We start from the raw sequence: 23673 nt of genomic DNA, 5'->3' as shown, positions 1-23673 counted from the left end.
TTTAAATTAAGATAGTTTTATAATGCTTATAAAAATAAATAAAAGATTATGTTAATCTATCACTTTATTTTTGTTTATTTTAAAAAATATATTAAAATAGAGTATATTAGGGAAGAAGAATTTGTCCTCTCCAGAAAACTTAACTCTTAAAGATACTCTAATGTTCTATTCCGTAATTGGCCATGCAAATTTTCATAAATCGTTTTATCTTGAAGGAGGTTGCAACAACTAAGTAGGATGCCGATGATAAAGCACAGGAAGATTCTGTGGCAGTTCATAGTCCAGAGCAATCTGATGACAGAGGCCATGACTTTCAAAAATGGTCTCAGTATAAAAGTGTCCTTTAGTGATAAATTGATAATTTATATCTTTACACACAGTGATAGTTTATATTTAAATTTTTTATTTAACAGTTAATATTTTGTATATGATATTATATTTATAATGAAATTGTTTATTTTAAAATATATATGACAAAATATATCTTAGTTGAAGTTTTCTACTTTTCTACCATTTAAGTATACATAATGTTAAAATTAGGCTAAATTCTCGGTATAAAAGTGTCTTGTAGTGATAAAGAATGAAATATAAATTACTTTTATCTCATTCAACAATTTATAAGAATAATTCAATGATTTCTGAAACAATTATTTCAATTCAATTGGTAAATTGTTCATTGAAAAATTGTGTGAAATTCTCTTAAATGTCTAATAATTTTCTGAAGTCATTTTACCATCTTCCGATTCCATAGTCCAGTAAATTTATTATTTTTTTCAAATTTGCATACAGTGTAAATATTTTTCTCAAGAATGCTCATCCGTAATCTGTGCTGTCCAAACTCCAAAGCAACTCCAGCCATATTATGCCACAACTCCTTTCTCTTTCTAGACTTAATGTCTTGCTTGTTACTGCTACTAGAATTTTGAGGTGCAACTTGTGTTTCGGACAATATTTTTAAAAATAAATAAATAAATAAAACGCTGCATTGTGTGTTTGGCTAAAATAAATTGCAAAAGTGTCTAACTCTGGAAGTTTTTCTCATCTGATTACCTCTCTGACCCACTTTCCTCTTACACTAGAACGTTATGTTTCATGGTCATGCGATTATTAATTTCCATTCTAGGGATTCTGATTTTTTTTTTCTTATTTAAGTGTAATTGACTAGTAGCCGTCTTATACTCGTTATCTTCAGAAAATTCTTTAAATCCTATCTGTCATAAGCTTCTTCTAATGCAGAGTATGATTCTTGGAAAGCAAGTGATATTTTATTCAATAGTGGAGAAGCTAAAATTGGGTGACAAGGAATTTTACTCTTCTCCAATTTCCTCTTCTCTCCTAAAAATTAAATCAAATAAAAAGGTTTAAAGAAAAATATTTACTCTTCTCTCCTCTACATTTTTCTTTAACCAAACACTATTCTGGAGCTCATGAATCCATGATCTCTCTCTTCCCTCTTTGTCTCTTATAATTCTTAAATAACAAACTTTGTGTAGGATGAAAAAATGCAATGCGATTGGTTATTTGAGAAGACATTTAGGGTGTGTTTGATTTGCATTTTCATTTTCTGTTTTCATTTCTTGTTTTCATTTTCTGAAAACTGTTTTCATTTTCAAAAGATTAAAATTCTGAAAATATGTTTGGTTTGACTTTTTGTTTTCTGTTTTCATGAAATAAAAATACTAAAAATGTATGATATATTGACTTCTTGTCTTTTTGTATTTTTAGATTTGCTTAAAATTATATTTATTGCCACCACAATTTCATTTTACCCAAAATGAGGTTTCTGTTTTTAACTGAAAACACTGAAAACGAGATTTTATTGTTTTCATTTTCTGGTTGTTTCTTGTTTTCATTTTCACTGAAAATGTTTTCAAAAATCCAACCAAACACATTTTCATCACCATTTTTTGTTTTCAGTGAAAATGAAAAACAGAAAACAACCAAACCAAACACCCCCTTATGTATGTTATTTTTTTGAAATTGTATTATACTCTTAGGATGCGTTTGATTTGCTAAAAAGACAGGACATATAGAATAATGCTAAACAAGTAGTTGAGTCAAATGATAACTTTTTGTAATATAGCTCTTTGGTGGTCAATGCACAATACAAGTAATTTTGTGTTGTATTTTTATTTGATATATATTGGACAAAATAATGTAAATTTACTATAAAACCCTTGGTGCATTAAGAGCACCTTGACGGCGCAACAAAGGAGAGACACTTTTGTAGAGGAGGCACGGCCCTTAACGCCATCGGGTCACGGTGATGGTAGCGACGACATGGTAGCACGACGTGATCTCAGTAGAGTTGGTCAAAAGAAAAAAAAAACATAGCGAGAAGAAGGAAGATGACGATGGGAACATTTGAAAAAATTAACAAGGAAAAGAAAGAAATAATAAGCAAAAAGGAACATTTGAAAAAATTAACAAGGAAAAAAAAGAAATAATAAGCAAAAAGGAAATAGCAACAATCCATACAACTTTTGGCAACGACCAAGGTACGATATGAAAAAGAAAAAAAAGTGTGAGATAATAAAAAGTCAGAAAATAGGAATAATATTATATTTTTAATTTATCTTTGTTAGACACTGAACAAAAAGTTGTACGAGGATTTAATAAATTATAAGTTTATTTTTGAATAATTATTTAGTCCATCATTCTTTATTTTGTATTGTTCTTTAGTCATTTTTTAAATCAAATGTTGTTGAACAAATATTTTTGTATTGTTCAGTCCTTTGTGTTTTAGTGAATCAAACACACTCTTTGAGAACCTTACCATTCATATATATGTTCATCCTTGTATCTCGACACATTTTTCTAACCAAATTTAAGATCGAAATGTGCTAAAGTGTTGAATGTAATTTAATTTGTGAAATACATTGTTGATGGCTATTAATTAAAAAATTAGTAATTTAGAATAAAGATACTAATATGTTATTGATTCAAATAAAATTGGGTAGATTTTATTAATAAAGTTTTGTGTTTAAGATGTGGTTGAAAAAACATATATTAATTGTTAATAAAATTAATAGATATTCCACCTCCATATATTATGATAATAAAAAAACTAGTATAAAGATAATTAATAATGAATTTGATAAAATTACTCCATTCTCATAAATAGTTATCCCGCAATTGACAAATATATATGTGCCACGTATGTAGACAGGACCTTAATAGCCGAGATCAATACGGTCAGGAGCATTAAAATATGATAACAATAAAATTCAGAAAGAATATAGATATTATTAGGTTAATTATGGCAAACACTAGAGCAAGAGATAAGAGGGACTGGATTGGCATAAAATAACTAGGTAGTAGAAAACCAATTATAGTTATAGGCGCCTTTATCAATTTTGAAGGTGATATGCTTCAGCTTTGCATGTGAATGTGAATGTGAATGTGATCATCAACAACAGAAAATAAGATAGCGTCCAAGCAAAACGACAGAACCCATACACCACTAGATTTTGCCCTCGAGCCTCGATATGTGCAAAAAAATAACCCTAATTAGTGGTATATATGTTGGGAACTAAATATTAATTTTAATTTTTTTGAAAAACCAAATGAAAAACTTGAAAAGTTCTTTAATTTTTTTTTTAAAGGAGTGTTTTTTAAGCACTGGGGCCATGTCTCCCGCCTACACTAGCTTTACCCATAGAAAATATTTTGTAACTATGGGAATAATACTCTTAACGGATATTACATTTTATTGAAATTTTATTACATTGTATTTCAAATTCAATTATGTATTAATGCCTCTAATAATGTCAATTAAATTACATAATATTTACCCACAAATGTTAATCAATATCCTAACCATCCGATGTACATTCTTTTATATTAAGATAAATATTACTTTTGATCCTTTATTTTTTTATATTAAAATTTAAATATTTCATTTTGATCATTTATATTTTTTAATATTTATTTTGATCTTTTTTCTCATTTTTTGTTAATAACATTAGTCTTTTGGTCAATATTTTAAATTTTAAAATAAGTAATTTAACGTAATAATAATTAAAAATTATCACTAACTTTGTCAACATCCGTGCCTATTTTGTAGTAAAATTGGATGTATCTCACACATTCTACCCGCAGATCATGATAGAGACATAGAGTACATTTGTAAACCCACTCAAGAAAGATGTGAACACATGTTATCAATGTCGAAAAAGTTCAAACGTGTCAACATTCACCTTTTTTTTTTCAAAATGCATTTAATGCTATGTTCATTTTTTCTAGTTTAGGAATTTCTTATAACAATGAAGAAATTTAAATGCGTGTGTTAAAAAAATGTAACATAATTAGTACATATTTCAGGACAATAGAATTTCTTATAAGTGAAAAAACATAGTTATAAATTGAAAAGCTAAAATAATAATTATTTAGAGATAATTGTTTTCTATTCCACGATAATCATAGTTATAATGGAAATGGAACGTATGAAGTAGTTGACCAGAAACGTACACTTTTAACTTGAAAAAAAAAAAAGGAGCGTGTAGCATTCAAGCTAGTTTAATTTGAATGATTATAGCAGATTTGGACCAAGAAACTTGCCAACTAAAAAATAAATATGTATATATGTTGCTTTGGCAGCATGGTTTGAATAAAGGTCTTTGTGAATTGAAACACGTTTATGCTAATAATTAGCCGATTAAATGAGCAACTCTTATAGGTGGAGTAACCTGAGGCTAAATAAGGTAATTCCCTCTTCTTTTTTATTGACCATTGATGCAATCTACAAATCAGGTTATTGGAAAACAAAAAGAAATTTAACAAAATTACATTCAAACACACACAAACTAATTGTTTTTTCGTCATTTTTATCGGGGGTAATTATTAACTATAGACTGAAGTGTTATATCTCAAAGGGCAGCCACAAAATTTGTAGGAAAGAGAGTAGGACAGGAAAAAGACTTATCAAGCTATATTAGTCCCTCGATGAAAGGTGACAAAGTTGTGCTGCCTTTGGCTACACATGCTTAACCTTTTATGACTTCATTATCCTTCCCCATCCCCTAGTATAGGGTGGTCCTTACTACTAAGTATTCATATGGGTCTTTTTTCTTTTGAATCTTCTCTTCTTTTTTCTCAATAAGTGGTACTTACAAGTGGTTCGGTTCCCCTCATCTTCTTCTCCCATTCTCATCAAATTTCCTTTACACGGGAAGGGTGATGATGATTAATTAGGTGAGTTTGATGGATCAATGCACTATCATGGTCATTTATTTGGTCTTAAAACCATGGTTATTTTGAGTGTGGATCATCAGTACTTCTTGAAATGCTACCCATACAAATTACAAGTCGTGTGCAATTTACGTACAAACATTACTACATGCCATTAAATGGGAAAACCCAAAATATTTAAGGGGCTAAAAAAACCCATGTACAAAATTGCACAAATTACTAATTAACATGATATAACAAGGCAAGTTTCAGTCTCTTCATTTCTTCTTTAACCTTTTCAAACTTATTCTCATCCTTTAGGCATGAAGATTAATGGGTGTTCAATCTCACTGTCATTAGGACTGAGAGGAACGATCTTCCTATCTCTATCACTTTTCGGGTCTACCCCTTTAGATGCACAAATATTTTAAAGAATTTCTATATTATTATTCAGTTACAATTTGATATGTATAGTAAATTTGGTGATTTATATGACAATTACATTAATCATAATATTTGTCAATATTTTTTATTAATTGACTCTATAAAACTTTTTATACTTATAATATATAGAAATTAAGTTATTGTAGTTCATATACAATAAATAAAAGTAGATATTAAAAATCTTAAGAAAGTTAAAAAAAAATAAAAATCAAATTGCTAGTGCAAATAAACTTGTTACCTCAACTTTGTAATTTAATTGTATTGGTTGGATATTTAATTTGTAATCTCAGACCATTGCTCCAATGTTATGAGCACAAAAAACTTTGAAATCGGTTAAATTTTATATATATTCGTCTGCTCACATAGGTTAGAACATAGACATTTGGAGTTTGATTTTCTCCATAGCAACACAGGAAATTTAGGTTTAGTATGATATAACAATCTCATGTCTTATCATGGAATTACACTTACCAACAATTGGTGCTACGACAGCCCCATGAATATATTGAGAACTTTTAATTAAAGCCTGTTAATGGATTAGGCTATTTGCAGTTTATTTAACAATTCAGCTTTGGCTCATACATATATAGCCAGCTTTCTCTATACGTTCCAATCACAAAAAAAAAAAAAAACCCGCTGTTAGTTAATATAAAACCAGTCAAAAGGAACAAATTTGCTTATAATTAATTTATCTTCAACTTTTCTTAGCAACTCTGATATACCTATGATTTTCTTAAATTTTTGTTTTTTTATTATGCGTAAGAATAAAAATCAGTATAAAAAGATTTATAACAATTCACACAGCACTTCTCAATCAACTAAATTAAATCTTTTTGACTAATATATGTTTATTCAATTCATAAAATACAAAAACAGGTATATAAAATTTGTAAAATATAACATTGTATATTTTTCACGTGAACATTTTTTTCCCTTCAAATTACGAATTAAAATTTGGAAGAAGAAACATTTTTTCCATCGAAATGAAAGAAAAAATACTGTCATATTGAGCAAATTTTACTGATAAAAAATATTGAGCAATTTTTGTCAGGAAAATCTATTAGCATCAAGCATCTAGCATCTTTTTAAAGAGTCGATAGTTTATGATAATTATTGTGCCAACTATGAATTCCGTGGCAACATACACGAAACCAATCTACGTTAAAACTTTATCTTCTTAAATTGCAAGCAATTGATGGTTTCATTGAAAGAAGTTTCACAAAAGAGATTGTCTTTTTCGCTTTTGCATTTCAAACTGTGTCCACTCTTAATTTTCTCTAGCAAGTGCAAACATATTTACTCGCAAGTTTTAACGAGCCGATCCACTTTTAAATAAAGGGAAAAGTTTATTTACCTACTTACATTTAAAATAAACTTAGACTAACAGAGTTAATATACATGTTAACAAGAAAATGTTAGAAAAGAGAATTTGTCATACATGGCTACAAATTTTGAGGAGAAAAATAGACTCAACGAGTGGTACGCGGTATGGTCCAACTCTGGGGCTAACTGTATTATGTAGCAATGTGATTAAGTGCACACTCTTGAAAGCTAGCCACTGTGCTCTCTCTTGTCCTTTTAGTTTCAATGGTGCTGTCAAAAAATCACCAGCCAAAAAAAAAAAAAAAAAAAACACTAGACAACGAGGCAATAACGGATAAAAAACCTTATTTGTCTTGCATGCTTTTACATGCACCTCTTCCTTTTGCATGGACAATGGTCCCCAACTAGTATTACGCAAACTCAACTCAACGCTCCTTCAAGGCTTCAACTAATCCCTCCAACTCTAACCCCTTTATTGCCTCCAACTACCTATAACACTTTTAATAGTTGTTACTAATTAAGACTTCATACTACATAATTTCCACCATAGACATTACTAGTCTAATAATGGTATTCAATAAGACAATCACATAGGGTGTGCAATTTGCATAGCATAGCTGCATAAAAAAGGAAAAACTGTTTTTAACTTTTTTTGCTTCCGTTTTATAGGCCTCGGAGTGGCTTTGCTTCTGCTCTGATCATATATTAATGCCATTGTTATTATGACTTTGAGCTTCGAGAGCTGTGCTAAGACATTGTCTTGTTGTCTCTTATATATTTTATAAATATATATACTTCCTTAGTTTTTCCATAAACACAACAAGGAAGGAAGAGGTCAGGTTTCTTGCTCGGCTTTTGTGTTTCCTCCATTCCCACTATCCTTCTAAGTTTGAGCATAAATTCAGGATCTTGTTCTTTCTTTCTTGATACTACAACCCGTGCTCTTCCAAAAACAACTGTAGTTTTCTGTAAGGGCCCATGTTGGGGTATTTGTCTAGATACTACCCACTTCATTGCTGAGGGATATTCAGTCATCTGTTTCAACTTTCACCCTTCTTTATCTTGCATCTTTTGTTATAATTTACTTGAAGATTTTCTTCCTCTCTTTTTTTCTTTCCTCTTCTAAAATGAGAAACGCATATGTGATACATCAACCATAAGATGCACTTGAATTCAAGGTTTCAAGCCAAGCACCTCCTAGTACTTGTGGTGGTTGTTTGAATCAATTTTGCTTCGTCCATCTTGAATTTCTCCTCTGCCTGATAGTCCTGTTTTGACTCATTAGCATCATGAAGAGAATCAAAGCTATTAGTCATGCCATATTTGTGATGTTCATATTCTCTCTGAGTGCAAGAAGCTGTGGACAAGAAGACCTTGATATATTAGCTCCTATGGAGAAAGCAGAGCAGGAAGCTCTATACTCCACCATTCAAGGCTTTGTTGGTGATTCCTGGAATGGCTCAGATCTATATCCAGATCCTTGTGGTTGGACTCCAATTCAGGTACCTTTTACTGCAACTTGTCCAAGCAACTACTTTGTACTGTACTAGAGATAAGGTTTGGACAGTTCAAATTTGTTTTTGTAAGGCTATGGTTTCTTGATGAGTGTCAGTAGGAATAGTATAGCTACAAGGTTATAGTTCCTGTTTGGTTAATGACTTGCACAAACTTTTTCACAATCAACAGTGAAACTCTGAACACACAACATTGTTTTACTCTTGAAGATTTTGGCTAATTGTTAATAGGACCATATAAATAAGACTTTGCACTCAATTTCATAAATGAACTCTGAGGTGAACCTAAGCTTTTTAAATTCTGCTGGATGCCAGAAAGGTAAAAGTATAATCCCTTGGCTTAGTTCTACAGTTGATCATTCATCCCTTGTGTATCAATTGTTTCTCAGTAGCTGTCCTCCTCCCTCTTTTTTATTTTTTTTCTAACAAGAAATTTTATTGCCCCTTCAACCATGTAATCACTCTTTGCAATTCAATACTGAAATTGTAACTTAACTAGAACATGGTGATTAATTATTTGTTTAATTGTGTTTTCTGTGTTTGTTTTCTTCTGTAGGGGGTCTCTTGTGATCTGTTTGATGGATTTTGGTATGTAACTGCCTTGAACATTGGACCGGTCCATGACAATTCTCTGAGTTGTGCTCAAGATTTGGAATTTAGACAACATTTATTTGAGCTCAAGCACCTGAAATCTCTATCCTTCTTCAATTGCTCTCAATCACAATACATGTTTCCAGCAACCATCCCCACTGGAAACTGGCAGAAACTGGCAGGCAGCTTAGAATCACTGGAGTTTAGATCAAACCCGGGTCTCATCGGAAACATCCCCTCAAGTTTTGGTGTCCTCAAGAACCTCCAATCACTAGTAATATTAGAAAATAGTGTAACAGGTGAAATACCATCAAGCATTGGCAATCTCATCAAGTTGAAGAAGCTTGTTCTTGCTGGAAACTATCTTACTGGTAGGATTCCAGATGTTTTTGATGGGCTAAATGAGTTATTAATCTTTGACTTAAGTAGCAATTCATTATCTGGCTCTTTGCCTTTGACACTTGGGAGCTTAACTTCAGCATTGAAGCTTGATGTGAGCAACAACCACCTTGAAGGGAATCTTCTAAATCAATTTGCTAATCTTAAGAATCTGACCCTTATGGACCTTAGGAATAATAGGTTCACTGGAGGGTTGACCTTGTCTTTGCAAGAGATGTCCTCCTTAGAGGAATTGGTTTTGTCCAACAATCCATTGGGTGGAGACGTCAGATTCCTAAAGTGGGAAAACCTCAAGAATTTGGCCATTTTGGAACTATCTAACATGGGATTGACAGGGGAAATTCCTGAGTCTTTATCAGAATTAAAGAGGTTGAGATTTTTGGGACTTAGTGACAACAACCTCACAGGGAACCCGTCACCAAAGCTGGAAACTCTGCCTTGTCTCAATGCACTTTACCTTAGTGGAAACAATCTCACAGGAGAGCTTAGCTTCTCTAAAGACTTTTTTGGAAAAATGGGAAGGCGTTTTGGGGCTTGGAACAACCCAAACCTTTGCTACCAAATTGGACTAATGTCATCAAGCCATGTTCCATATGGGGTAAAGCCATGCCAGAAAGAGGTCAATTTGTTAGAATCTGATTCAAAAACTGAGCTGATCAATGGGGATATGAATGAGACTTTCCATTTCATAGCCTCTAAGGGATTTTCTAGCTGTGCTACTAATGGCTTCTGGTGGACTTTTCTTGAAAAAATATTGATGATGGGCTTATTTCTAAGTCTTATTTAATAACTCTTTATTAGTCTAGAAAGAGTTCAAGTTAGGCTTTGTTTAACCTTTTAGGTGTTACACAACAACTTGTATGTTTTTTGTATTTTGTTCTAACATAATATGATAGTCTTTGTCAATGCCCTACAAGTTAGTTATTTCAACATGGATACCAGCTTACATAATCAGCTTACTTATTATTTGCACTTTCTAGTTTCCTTTTGTCCTTGCATCAGGAGAGGCTGCAAAGTTTTTGTTTTGTTTTGTTTTAATAATATTTTGATGTTACAAGATTTTTGATTCTCAATTTTTGGGAGGCAAATACTGACTTTGCCATGGTTATACAACTTTTTCACAGAGAATTCTGTACAATTGTACCGGTGGAAAAAAATTATACATAATAGGGACTGGACAGTAAGTTGAATAAGTTTGTACTACGTATGGAATCACTTTGACCATGGAGTGTTTTGTTGCCTGTCCTTGATTTTATTCCTGATTTGAATCAATTTGTGCACGCTAAACAACAATTTGGTTGCATAACAAATTAATAATGATCCAAAAATGGGGTAGCTTTCAGCTGAGGATTGGCGCCTGCTACCACATATGGCCAGGTTTAGGTTTAGCTTCAACTTCACCTATACAAGAAGAATCATAATATTACTTAATTTTCCCCCTGCTGGTTTTTAAGGCCTTTTCTGGATAGTAGTTCTATTTTACACTTAAAAATTTCTGTGAGTATTATTATTTTGCAATTAAAAGGAAGAAGCATCAGAAAATGCGAATATTAAATAGATTTCACTTATATTTTTATGCTTCAGCAGTGTAGTAGAGATGTAAGAAATAATAAGAAAAGAAACAAGAACGACAGAATTAAATCCTAAAAGAGTGATAGAAATAGAAAAGAAATAAAGTGAAAAAGATGTGTTGTTTGGATAGATAAAAATAGGAAGAAAAAAAAAGAAGCAAAGAAATTTATCTCCATTTGTGTGAATGAGTAGAACACATAATGAAATAAAAAAAGAAATTATATGAAAAATATTTTTTTATACTAATTAAAAATATAATTTTTTTACTTCATTTTTTTTCTTAACATAATATTGTTTATTTTTTTATTTTTTTGGTTAGAAATATTTAATACACTTTCATGTGATAATTTTCTTAATAGTTATCCTCTCTTTCAATAAACCACATCACTTATCCTATCTAATGTATTCAACATCTAATTTTACTTTATTGAGTTGTTTATTCCTTTCAAATATATTTATATTTTAATTTCAAATTTATCTATTTCTATATTCAAAATTTAAATTTCCATAATTAAGTGGAAGTATTTTTAGGAGATATTCTTATTTTCAACTAATTTTTAAGATCTCATTTTCAACTTGAAATTTGTAGAATTAAACTTGTACAAATTATCAAATGACCACTTCATTAGTATCGTCAATAAGAGCATTTTTAAAGCATGATTTTATTTTTGGATTTTAAGTTACTTCTAGTGGGTTTCACAAGATTTTTTTTATTACTAATGATAGATTCCTCAAAATACTTTTCGTGAGACTTCACAATGGATCGTTTTTTCTTTCTGTTTTTTTATTTGCTTTTTTTCTCTTAAAATTGTCAGTGAAAGAAACATCAAAAAAATCATTTTTTAAAACCAGTACTTCCAAAATTCTCTCACAAGAACTCATCCTCTTTAGAGATCTCATATTCATGACTAGAGATACATCTTGTCAAACATCCAACATTAAAGATATGAGAAAAATACAGAAAACTGTAATATAATAGTTTTATGGTCTTAGTATTAAATAGAGATCGTGCATTGCTGGCTATGGCAAACAGAGAATTTGGCATGAGGGTTTGGCATTTCTACTTTTTGATTTCCAATGCAGGACAGTTAGGACTTTAATACATTGAAAGTGAGGTTTGGAGGGTTAGGTTAATAGGCATGTAGGGTGTAGGCAATAGTATAGGGATGTGTCATGTGTGTGTGTAACAATGTACTTGAGATGATGGGTACGTAGGTTGGGGGTGGTGGAAAATGGACCGTACAGTACTGCTTTTAATGGACCTTGTGTAGTAAAATGGATGGGGTTGGGTCCATTTCAGAGGCTCTGGCCTTGCAGATCATGGGCTAGCTCTCTTCTTCAAACTTGGTTTTCTAAATTGTTCTTGGGGCATTAGACAATGTACATGTGTCAGTAACCGAGCAAAATTGTATTGAATGTTCCTCGTCTTTCTTGTTGGAATCCTGTTCCCTACAAGGAAACTTGTGTTTCAATGTCACCATGCCTCCTTCTTCTCTTCTTTTTTTCTCCATAGTTTCTGTTTCTGCATGCCTTCTCTCTTCTTTAATTTCTGGCTCTGTAACATCAATAATCGCCTGCCATGCAATAAAATAAACACCAAAAGCAAACACCATTTTATATACACTCAAATAAGAAAATTAACATTTAGACTTTTGAGTCATGTCTAACCTTGTACGAGACTGTAAGCAAATTTTAATAGAAAACTTAATGGATGATTTACACGTTTTCAAAATGTCAAGGATTGAAATATCCACTTTTAAAAGATCAAAAACCCAGCCACACACATGATTCAAACTTTAAGAGGTGTTAATTTACCATTTTTGGAATAATTTAAAAAATAAATCAGTCATGTATTAGTCATATAATTGTGTCAAATTTTAACAGTAAAATTAACATAGGAATTTTTTTTTTCTCAGATTAAAAATCTTAAGGATAGAAATATGCGTTTTTTTAATAAAAAAATAATAATAACTAAGCAACTACGTCTTGTATTAATAGCTCAAATCGCACAGTGCTAAGTGGTACTTAAAAATAAATACAAAAATTTTGGACAATGGTTGAACTGTCACCACATGAGCATCCACAAGAAATAATGAAGGGTAAGAAAAAAAATTCAAAAAAATAATGATGACCATTTATCAATGGAATAATGATTGACTTTTCCTGTATAATAAATCTAATGGGTCGTATTCATCTTGAAATCCTTGGGAATTTCTTGTCCTGTATTGAGCAATGTTAGGTATCAAAGGGCATGTGCAGGGTCCATAGGTTAAGTCATGCTCAAAATTGAATAGTCACCAATTCACCTTGCCATGCCACACCCATATTAATTGGCACTACCATTCTCTGAATTCCTGATCTTCTAAGTCAGTCTGTAACGAACAGCTACTGTTTTCTCTCATCAAAACACCAAACAGAAAGCCCAGTAGCATGGTACATGCAGCTTGTGGAACTATCCATGTAAAGGAAAAACAATTTAGTAGAAAAACAAAATCTAGTTCGAATGGGTTAGAAATGCACATTTTTTTCAATTCCCTTCTCTTTCCATGAGACTACAATTTAGAAGTAATTCTGTTCAAATCACATTTTTTTAACTCTTATTAATGCATTGCATATTAAAAACTATGTGCTCAAGTCGGATATAACTACTGAATAATTAGGATTAAAATTTAAAACTACTATTTAAGATAAAATAATCTTATATTAGATAATTCAAGTGTTCCGTATTATGTTTACCCTTGGCAGTTTAGAGAAGCAAAAGTTTAAAACGTGAACATTTGGTTAACGCTGAGTATTGACAGTTTTAAACACATTCATGAATCATGACCAACAATAATTAAGTAAATTATCGGTTAACTCCTTTTTCTTTGGTTGTTAACAATTAATAGATTAACTATTTTTATTTTTTATTTTTTAAAATATTTTAAGAGCGTGTTTGGTCCATTTTTTTCTGGCTCAAAAGGCAAAATAAGAAATAGAAGTTATTTGATTTTTTTTTCAACTTGATGTTTCAAAAGAGAGAGATGAAGATAAGAAAATTAAGTTTTGTTTTCTCTAAATGCTCCTTCATTTTTTTTAGAAAATACTTTTGTTTCCTTTTCTTTTATAAAAATTAAATTACTTAATTTTAAGAGTTTCGGAAAATATGTTCGATCTAGTTTCTTTTAACGAGAAAAAAACCAAAAAACAAATAAATTAAATATCACCCAAGACTCACTGGAAAAAAAATACAGCCTTGAAGGGCATGTTGATCTAAATAAATATCTTTTCTGTGATCATTTGAAAGAATAAATAAAAGCGATTTAATATCTTTTCCGTAATCCTTTGAAATTAATTATAAATAAAAGCAAGTTTTTACCGCTTTTTCGAAATTAAAAATAAAATAATATTTTTATAATTTATTTTTGACATTCAATTATTTTGTTCCGTGTGCTTTTTTAGTACTGAATTATTAAAGATGAAAAAATTCCTTACCAACTTTAAACAAAAATGAAAATTTAAAGTTTGCTACACATTATCATAGAGGATAAAGAGAATAGTTCTCACACCCTAATAATCTCTCTCCCCCCCACCCAAAAGGAAGAGAAAATGAATGAGCAAAAAAATGAGAAGCAACACAAATCTCGAGGATGGAGAATTGACCAACGAAAAGATAATACTTGACATCACCATCAGAGAAGGGAGGGAGATGCACCCTTTCTTAACACATGCACATTTTTTCATTTTTGAAATAAAATAAATATGGATGGTTACACCCCCTCCTTTATATATGTATCCTGACACTTAGGTTGGTGACTAGCTCTATCATACTAGCACTCCGTCAGTCTTAACTAAATCAAAGTCAACCTTTTGATTTTGACAAAAAAAGATAAAAGAGAAACAAAAAAAAGTAAAATAATTATAAATATTAGTGGATAGCTCTTTATTTTATTTTATTTCTTTATTATCTCAATTGTTTATTTTATCCTTGGATGTGATTTTCTTTTTATCATTTCCTAGTTAGTTAGTTTAATTAATAATGTATTGTAAATATTTCATTATTATCTTATTTTTTTCATGTTTTAATCCTGCATCCTTAATTACTAAGTGTACTCCCCACTTTTATTCTACCTCTTTCTGTTATCATTTTATTTATTTGATTTCGTAACAATATGTCAATTATTTATTTATTTTTGCAAATCGGCATTAGTATTCTTTAGTACATGCTTATGTTCTGTGCATCTCATGTTGGGTCTCTAACTTGTTTGGTGGTGTTTCAATAACATGTGAGTAAAATTTTGTGAATGTCATGCTAGGTCTCCAATTTGTTTGAGTTCACAAAGTTTACCACAAAACTAAAGTCTTTTCTAAAAAAGGGTAAAATTCTCAAACAAATGATTATTCAATTCCCCTTTTTCACGTTCCACGCACTCCATGCAAGACCTCCGACTTGCTTGATAGTGTTTTCAATAATGTGTGAGAAAATTTTGTGAATATCATGTTGGGTCTCCAACTTGCTGGACTTCACAAAATTTATTACAAAACTAAAATCTTTCAAAATAAAAAAAAAAATCAACCCAACACACAAGTTTTTTTTCTACAAAGAATTACTTAAGCCTGATTTTTTTATTGCACCTGAGAATACATAGGAGTAAGGGCAAATACCTTGTTGACCTTAAAAAGTAAAAAAACTAAAAACATTAATTTTTTTTCTTTTTTCTTAAAAAAATATTTCTTTCTTCTTCTAAATAAACAAAAAAATATAACAAACATAATTCATGTTCTCAAGAGAAAATAAATAATTAAAAAATCAATTTATTTTTAGCACCTTCAATTAAAGGTTGTTGTCTTCATGACGGGTGCGTGAGGTGATAACATCTTCTCCGTGCGTAAACGACTCCCGAATCCTTCTTTTTTCTCAAACCGTATATCATTTCTTATTCTTTTTTGTTTTCTAGACGTTTTCCTCAAATATAAAATAATATAAAAAAATTTCTCTTTTTTTGGAAAATAATTTATCTAATTTTATTTTGTCGTCCCGTCATGACCTACATTGCGACAAAAATACTTAAGCTATAGGATCTTTTTTTTATTTGCATTGTTTGATTAACAATTGACAACATAAGTAAAATAATATAAAATTTTTTCAAATATCTTTTTTTTTAATATTAATTATCTTAATATAATTTACATTATTATTATATTTATGAGAATTCAAAATATAAAATATATACAAGTAAGCTAATTGGTTGATAATATAAATTCAAAATATATAGCATGATAAAAATAAGATTGTTATAACCAATAGATAATATGAATTCAAAATATATGACAAAATAAGATTGATGTATCTAATAAATAATGTGAATTCAAAATAAATGACATAATAAAATTTTTGTTGCTACTAAATAATATAAATTCGAAATACTTGATCTATTAATTTGTGTTCTTTCGTAATCTTTTTTTCAAATATTTATCTAATGTAAATTTTAGCAAATCAGAAATTTTCACACGGACCCTAATTATATCAGAAATTTTCACACACATAATGGGCTACAATTGGGCTGCCTTACAATTTTCCAAGACCAGAATATAATGGTTTTGGGTCGCCATTGGGCTATAATATGTCCGATATGATAACGTACATGGTGGGTCGGGGAAATCATATTGATATTTAAGCTTATTCAAATTATAAAAAAAATACTAATTAAGTTTCTAGTCTTTAAATTACGAAGATTTTAAATTTTTCGTCCTTAAATTATTGTTTTCTTTTTAAATTGATCCCTAATTTTTTTTCATTATTATAAATAATTTCCACCGTTAGTAATCTCTGTTAAATACCGAGTTGTCTATTTAAATGATCATGTAGTTGATTTTTATTTTTCAACTCAAGAGTGACTTGTTAATTTTTTATTTTATAATGACTAATTCAGTATATTCTTGTCAAATAAAATCAAACAAAAAAGAATAATTACTTAATTCAAAAACAAAATGTAATATATTAATAACTTCCAAAATAATTTCAAATGCATTCAGAACTTCAATGTAACATACATATGACATATATGTAACATTTAATCTACTTTATTTTATGATATTTCATTATTTAACCGAGAATATTAACCGTAATGACTATTTTTAATAATGAAAAATTTTCTAGGGATCAAATTTAAAAAAAAATAGTTTAAGGATAAAAATTCAAAATCTCATAATTTGAGGATTAAAACTTAATCAATCCTAAACAAAATATCAATTATGATGAAAAGCATTAATCTCTTAGTTTTCGTCCCTTCGCTTTCCACGTGTGGAAATCAATGTTTAATCCTTTAAACATGGACCAAGGTCTGAATGAGTAGATCAGCAACAAGTGCAGCATATGAATTTTTAGGAAAATAACTATGAGAAACTGATTGATTTTTTTTTTTTTGAAGGGAAGAAAGTGATTGACGAAAATACATGCGTAATCAAACTAGTTAATCTAGTTTCTTACCAACTAAATTTATCAGTTTCTCAAAGCTGAAATCTCTAATATTTTAATTAGTACATCGGTAAATGTCCATGAAGTCTAATCCACATATTACGGAAGCATTATATAGATGGATCAACAAGGTCCTAGTTCAACTGGCACAGGTTCTACTAATTTTGGAGAGTAAAAGTAGGGTGTGGTGATCATAAGTGATTCCATCTTGTATTAATTCAGCCACCAGCCACCCATATACTGTGAGGAGCAAAAATTAAACAAAGTAATGTTGTGCTTCCTTTGCTTTGCTTTTTTGGGTTTTGTAATTAGTCCATCATTAATGAAGATATATTCAAAACTCAATATTGGAAAGTATCAAAGAATAAAAACTACCGTCAAAGCAACATGATGGTTTTTCAATATAATTTATTTATTATCTCATAGATTATTATTTTTATATTCAATATAATATAAATTGATAAGAGATCTAATTTAATTAGTTAAATAAAATAAATGAATTATTGTAAATTTTTTTCTATTGTCTTCGCCTCCTAAAGATAAAAAATATTTAATATAATTATATATTTTTATTTATGTAAATATAAAATTACTCTCTTAGATTTTTTTTATAAGAAACAAGTTTTATAATAAATCTTATTTCTTTTAAGGACTGGAGGTAGTATTTGAATACATATCAATATTCATAATGATTTTTAAGGTTAATTTACAATTTTAATCTCCTTTTAATTATTTATCCGTGATTTGATTTCCTTATTTTTTAAAAATATACAATTTTAGCTCAATTTTTAATTTTTTCTATTTTTAATTCTTCTATTTTGGACATTTTAAGTAATTAACTTATTTATTAATTATTAAATTTTAATTTCAAATCCTGGATGTAATCAAAATGTAAAAAATAAAACAAATAAATGAATATATGTAAACTTGAGGATTAAATCAAAATTATGAAAACAAAATAAAAAATCAAAATTAAGGACCAAGAATTAAAGGAGAACTAAAATTAAAATTTAGCCAAATTTTAAATATTCATGTATATATATTAGTTAAAAATAGTTGAGAAATAAATAAAAATAATATATACTCAAAAGTTGTGTAGTATGGATCAAAATTCTTGTTGAATATTCAATGCAATTGTGTACATTTAAAATTTGAATTCAAGATTGTGATATCCTTTATCCCAACATGTATATAAATGAAAAAAAAAACATATAAAATATGAAATCTAATTAAATCAATTTTATTTAATAAAATTGTAAGTAAGTCCACGTGGATAAAAAATTTACATTCACGTTAGTCACCAAATTAAAAACTTAACAATTAAGGGTATGAAAACATCTTCAATTCAAAATAAGGTCGTCCAAAACTAAAAAAAAAATGAACTAAAGACTCAGCATGTGAAACAAGATGACAAAAACTACTTGTCTAGAACATCATGCAATTAATACAGAAATTCATGTTCTAATGCCACATCCTATCAGAGCATTGCGTTCCAATATCCTCTAGCATGAAGTTCTTCATAGTCATCCATCTAACCATTTGCTCCCATGAACACAAAGTTTGAGATCATCACATGATCCAAACACAAACAACACATAAGGAGTACGTTATCACATTTCTAACTAATAGAGAAAAATAAGATAACATAGATATAGATATCATATAAATGAAATACAACTTACTAAAACATAAATCAAGTCATTCCACCACTTATCGCGTAACATCATATCTCAACACTACATGTCTCACACATTTTCACATCATTCATGTACCTAAGGATCAAAACACAATATCACTCAACCAATCAATATCGATCAATACACAAGCGTTATGCAACAAATATACTAAGACTCAATCATATATGCAATATGGTATCATGTCAGTAAAAAACTTCGTTGGGCATCCAGACTTTATCTATGAATTATACAAAACACACGACTCTTCAATTATTTTCAAAATAAATTTAACTCGTCTTGCCTAAAAGTGATTAAACTCGTGGGGTTTCCACAGTCGATCTCATCACAATACTCGTCGTGCATTAAATCGTCCCCCTTAAAGGGTCTTAAAGTTGTGTGATTGTACGGTTCATAGCTTACAACTCAATGCACACAACATCTCAATACACATGTATCTTACAATTCAATACATATTCAATTTATCATTTACACAAAATCTCAGTCACAATTTCATGATTCTAATACAAAAATTTATCACACTAATCTAGTAAATCTTGTCCAAAATTCAAAAGAATTATACAAAAATACTTCTCACAACATGGGGAGTAAAACCCCTCAAATAATTTCATATAATCATATCAAAATCAAAGGAATAAAAAACGTAGGTTCAAAAACGCAAAAAAAAAACACCAAGAACACTCAATTTTATCAACCAATTTGCATCATGACATCAATTGGTCTGTCAAACACAACAATCTCATAATTATAACCGTAAAGGAAGAATTACAATACAGTAAACATCCTAAAATAAACCCCAATTTGATCTTCTAAAGATCCCTACACATGTTCATTCTAACCGAATTGCGATAAATTCATTTCTTACCTCTAAGCAGGTTCACGTGTGTAGTTCGACAACGATAACATCATCTCTAGTGGTTTCCTAAGATTTCTCAAGCTTTTTCTCTGGTTGCTCTGTTAGGGTTTTCAAATGTTAAAGAGAAAGAGAAAGGATTGAAGCCTTCATTTGATTGTCTTCGTGTGAGAGAGATTTATCTCTCCACATACATTACTTCGTAAATCCTTATGGTGGGGTTGTGAGAAAATAAGTTTTGAACCTGGTATTCAAATTTCACAATGGTCCAATTGTTAACGAGTCTGAGATTGTAATTTTACTGGAATTGATTTGGGTATATGTCGGAAAAAGATAGGGTTTTAGAAGAGGGAGAAGGGAAAATGAATTTGAGAGAAAAACATAGTGTAGAGATGTATCGTAAATATAAAAACTGACCTAATATGTCTCTATTTATATCTATGGTACTCTTAGCCTATTATTTATTCTATTTTTTATTTTATTTTTTTATAAAAAGAATTCTATTTTATTCCTTATCAAATGAATAAACAAAATATTTTTTATTTATTTTTAAGCACATATATTTATTTTATTTACCTTAAAACTATTATTTTAACTAATAAAATTATTTATCATTATTTATTTAATTACAAAAATCTTATTATTTTTCTAAAACTCTATTTATTTTTAAAATTTATTTAAAAAAATGGGTGTTACAAAGATATTAGATAAACTAAGCTAAAACGACTTTTGCTATATGAATATATTTTTAATGCTAAATAAAATCTTTTGAGAATTATTACTAGTATTTTGTAAATTCAGAAAAATAATTACACGTCATATGTATATTTTACAACATCTCACTGAACTATAGCCACGCGTATTTTAAAATCTGTTATCTGCGGAGGTACGTTGACACGTTCGTGTGTTGTCCTTGTTATCAAGTTTCATTGTAATAAATTTAATTAAGTTTCAAATCACATTGTCATGCTATAATGATAATTCAAATGACGATGAAATCTATAGTTTTGTTAACATCATCCTTTAAGGTTGTCAAAGACACAAGCAATTTTTTATTTATTAAAAGAGATATTAAATAATTTATTATATTTGATTTAATAAATGACCTGTGAAAAATGTAATTGTTTCCAAATCGAAACGTTATGCAAGTATTCTTGCTATATCAGTAAACAAATCGAAAAATTAAGCAGTTTAAAGTATGGTTTTTAGATATTATTAATTAAGAACCATTGAACATTTTAGCAAGATATGGCTTGAATTGGTATCTGGCTACGAGATAAGTAAAAAAAAAAGAAAGAAAGTGAATTAGCTCGAGTCTTGAGTATTAGTGTCGACAAGTCGAATGTACAACAAGCATAAGTGGACCCCAAGAAAGTGTTGTTTTCTTACAAAACCATTGCACGCAAAAGATACCCACAAGAATTATTGGTTTTCTTTTCTACGGAAAGAACAAGCCCCAGGTATATTTTCATTTTCCAAATAAACACCCCAATTAATGATGTTATAAGTGCAATAAAAAAATAGCATCTCATGGACAGCTAGCACTCAAGAATTATGAAGTGGCTTCTCAACAAAAAATGCCAATAATTAATGCTATTCAGTATTCAGTCACGAAAAGCCTCTCTTCCTTGTTGCCAAAAATGGAATGCTTGGCAACCATTGTGTTGTGCTAGATGCGCTTCAACAATTTTGGTTTTTCTATGACCACGAGCATATATATTTCGATTAAAATTGGGAGAGCTAAAGTACTTTTATTCTAGAAATAACAAATATTTTATTGTTATTTTATGCATTAGAACGTGTAATTGTGTCATGCCGATGAGTTAAATCATAGAGTACATCTAATTAAGTGGTTACAAAACTTTAATCACACCCCGTTAATTTTCTACAATGCCATGCTTGCCGCCGTACGTGCTATTAAATCCAAAACTTCCTGCGCGTGAAACATGATCTAAGATTCCTTATGGCAATTAGAAAGATGGAAGAAAGACAATAAGGGTTTTCCTGTCTGCATTTAAATGCCTTATTATATAGTTCTAATTCTGATTTTAGGTACAATTAATCAGCCCAAACTTCATAAAATTGAGAGAAAAATGAAATTAAACAGCTCTTCCAAATAGTGACGGTGACCATTAATCCTTTTTGAATTTTTGGGGTTTGAAACATCTGCTCAAGTTTTCAATTTTTTCACAATCACACGCTTTGGAATGTTTTCTATGGAAATCGTTCTTATTGACCTGTAAATTAGTAATAAACTTGGTGCCCCAAGTCCAAGTCCAAGCATAGCCGGCGCCAAATACTTGTACCAAAATATTCAATATTTTTTCACAAACGTTGACATCCAAAATTCAATAGTCTCTATTGCGTGCATCTCAATTTTCTTGTTCATATTTCCTACCTACCCTTCATCACAAACCCAAATAGCCCACATTTTTCATTCCCCATGCAAACCACCACATATATATAAAACCACTTCCTTAGTTCCTTCAAAGTAAAAAAATTCTTCACAATAAATTCATCAACATATTCCTTAAACCTCTTCCATATTCTTAACAAGCTAAAATCCTGCTGAAGCAAAACAACCTTAGCTTATTCCTTCCATTTTCATGGCTAATTCTCATTATTCTAAAACCTTGCATCTTCCATGCAAAGCCTTTTCTCTGGCTATTCTCCTTGCTTTCTTGCTTCTTGTTGGTTCTTGCACTGCAACAAGGACAGGAGCAACCATGAGGCTGAATGAAGGCTCAGAACTTCTCCGGCCAAAGCAGCAAAAACCACGATTTCCATACAAAGGTCTTGTTTTCAACTTCTTCCCCAAAGGGGTGCCAATACCACCTTCAGGTCCTTCAAAGAGGCATAACTCATTGGTGGCTTCCACTCCTCAGAATTGAGATGAACATGATGCCCATTTTGCACGAGTTTCTCCATTTTTTTTCTTCTTTAATTGTTGGGTTTTTAATTGATAAGAGAGATGAAAGGTTTGCAATCAGATATAGATCAAGCACAATGATATTATATTAGATCCTTAGAAGGTCTGAAATTTTTTGGTTATGTAATTCTAAATTTTACTGTACATATGGGATATGGCATATAGTAATAATATATTTACTCATTTTCAGTTTGAGAGGCTTTTGTTATCTTTTATATATTCATTTCCCCCCTCCTATTGATTTGTGCTTTGTGATCATGATGAATAATCAAACCAAATTGATTTCTCTTGAATTGAATTTTATTTTCATGTAGCAAATCAGAATTCAGAAACATGTGCAGCTGATTTTCATTCAACTAGTACATAGTACATTACCCCATGCACCCACTTGTTCCGTGTCTACGTGTAACATTGACTTGAGGTGAATGTTCATAAATAAAAAAGCAAGGTTTTGGATCTTTTCTCAGAACTGTAGGACAAAAGGCAATAATAGAACGCTCAATTACAAAGTCTTCCAAGTGGCCGTTTGGAAAACTCAGGCCTAAAGGAGTGTGACTCTTGGCCCACACACACACACACACACTTGTGAAACTTCCACTCAATGAAAACTTTGTTTTCTTCCAAACTCTGTTTCTTGCTTTCTTTAAATAACCTACGCCTTTTTGCTGTGTTATTGAAGAAATTTGGCACGTTGTACCTATTGCCATTCGGCACCCATTGAATTAGTC

General features: G+C 30.1%; 2 protein-coding genes across 2 annotated transcripts; both read left to right on the top strand.

The window, feature by feature from the left end:
• Nucleotides 1-7005: 7005 nt before the first annotated feature.
• Nucleotides 7006-10406, top strand: LOC100784756 (piriformospora indica-insensitive protein 2). The gene is made up of 2 exons (XM_003556209.5): nucleotides 7006-8438; nucleotides 9007-10406. Exons 1-2 carry the CDS (start codon nucleotides 8226-8228, stop codon nucleotides 10225-10227), a joined length of 1434 nt encoding a protein of 477 aa, XP_003556257.2. The 5' UTR covers nucleotides 7006-8225; the 3' UTR covers nucleotides 10228-10406.
• A 12058-nt stretch (nucleotides 10407-22464) lies between these two features.
• Nucleotides 22465-23138, top strand: LOC113000768 (protein IDA). The gene has a single exon (XM_026127522.2). The coding sequence runs from the start codon at nucleotides 22623-22625 to the stop codon at nucleotides 22905-22907; it is 285 nt and encodes a 94-aa protein (XP_025983307.1). The 5' UTR covers nucleotides 22465-22622; the 3' UTR covers nucleotides 22908-23138.
• Nucleotides 23139-23673: the final 535 nt, after the last annotated feature.

The sequence above is a fragment of the Glycine max genome, chromosome 20 (genome assembly GCF_000004515.6).
Source record: "Glycine max cultivar Williams 82 chromosome 20, Glycine_max_v4.0, whole genome shotgun sequence".
In the NCBI taxonomy this organism is placed as follows: domain Eukaryota; kingdom Viridiplantae; phylum Streptophyta; class Magnoliopsida; order Fabales; family Fabaceae; genus Glycine; species Glycine max.
This window is presented reverse-complemented; position numbering and strand designations above follow the sequence as displayed.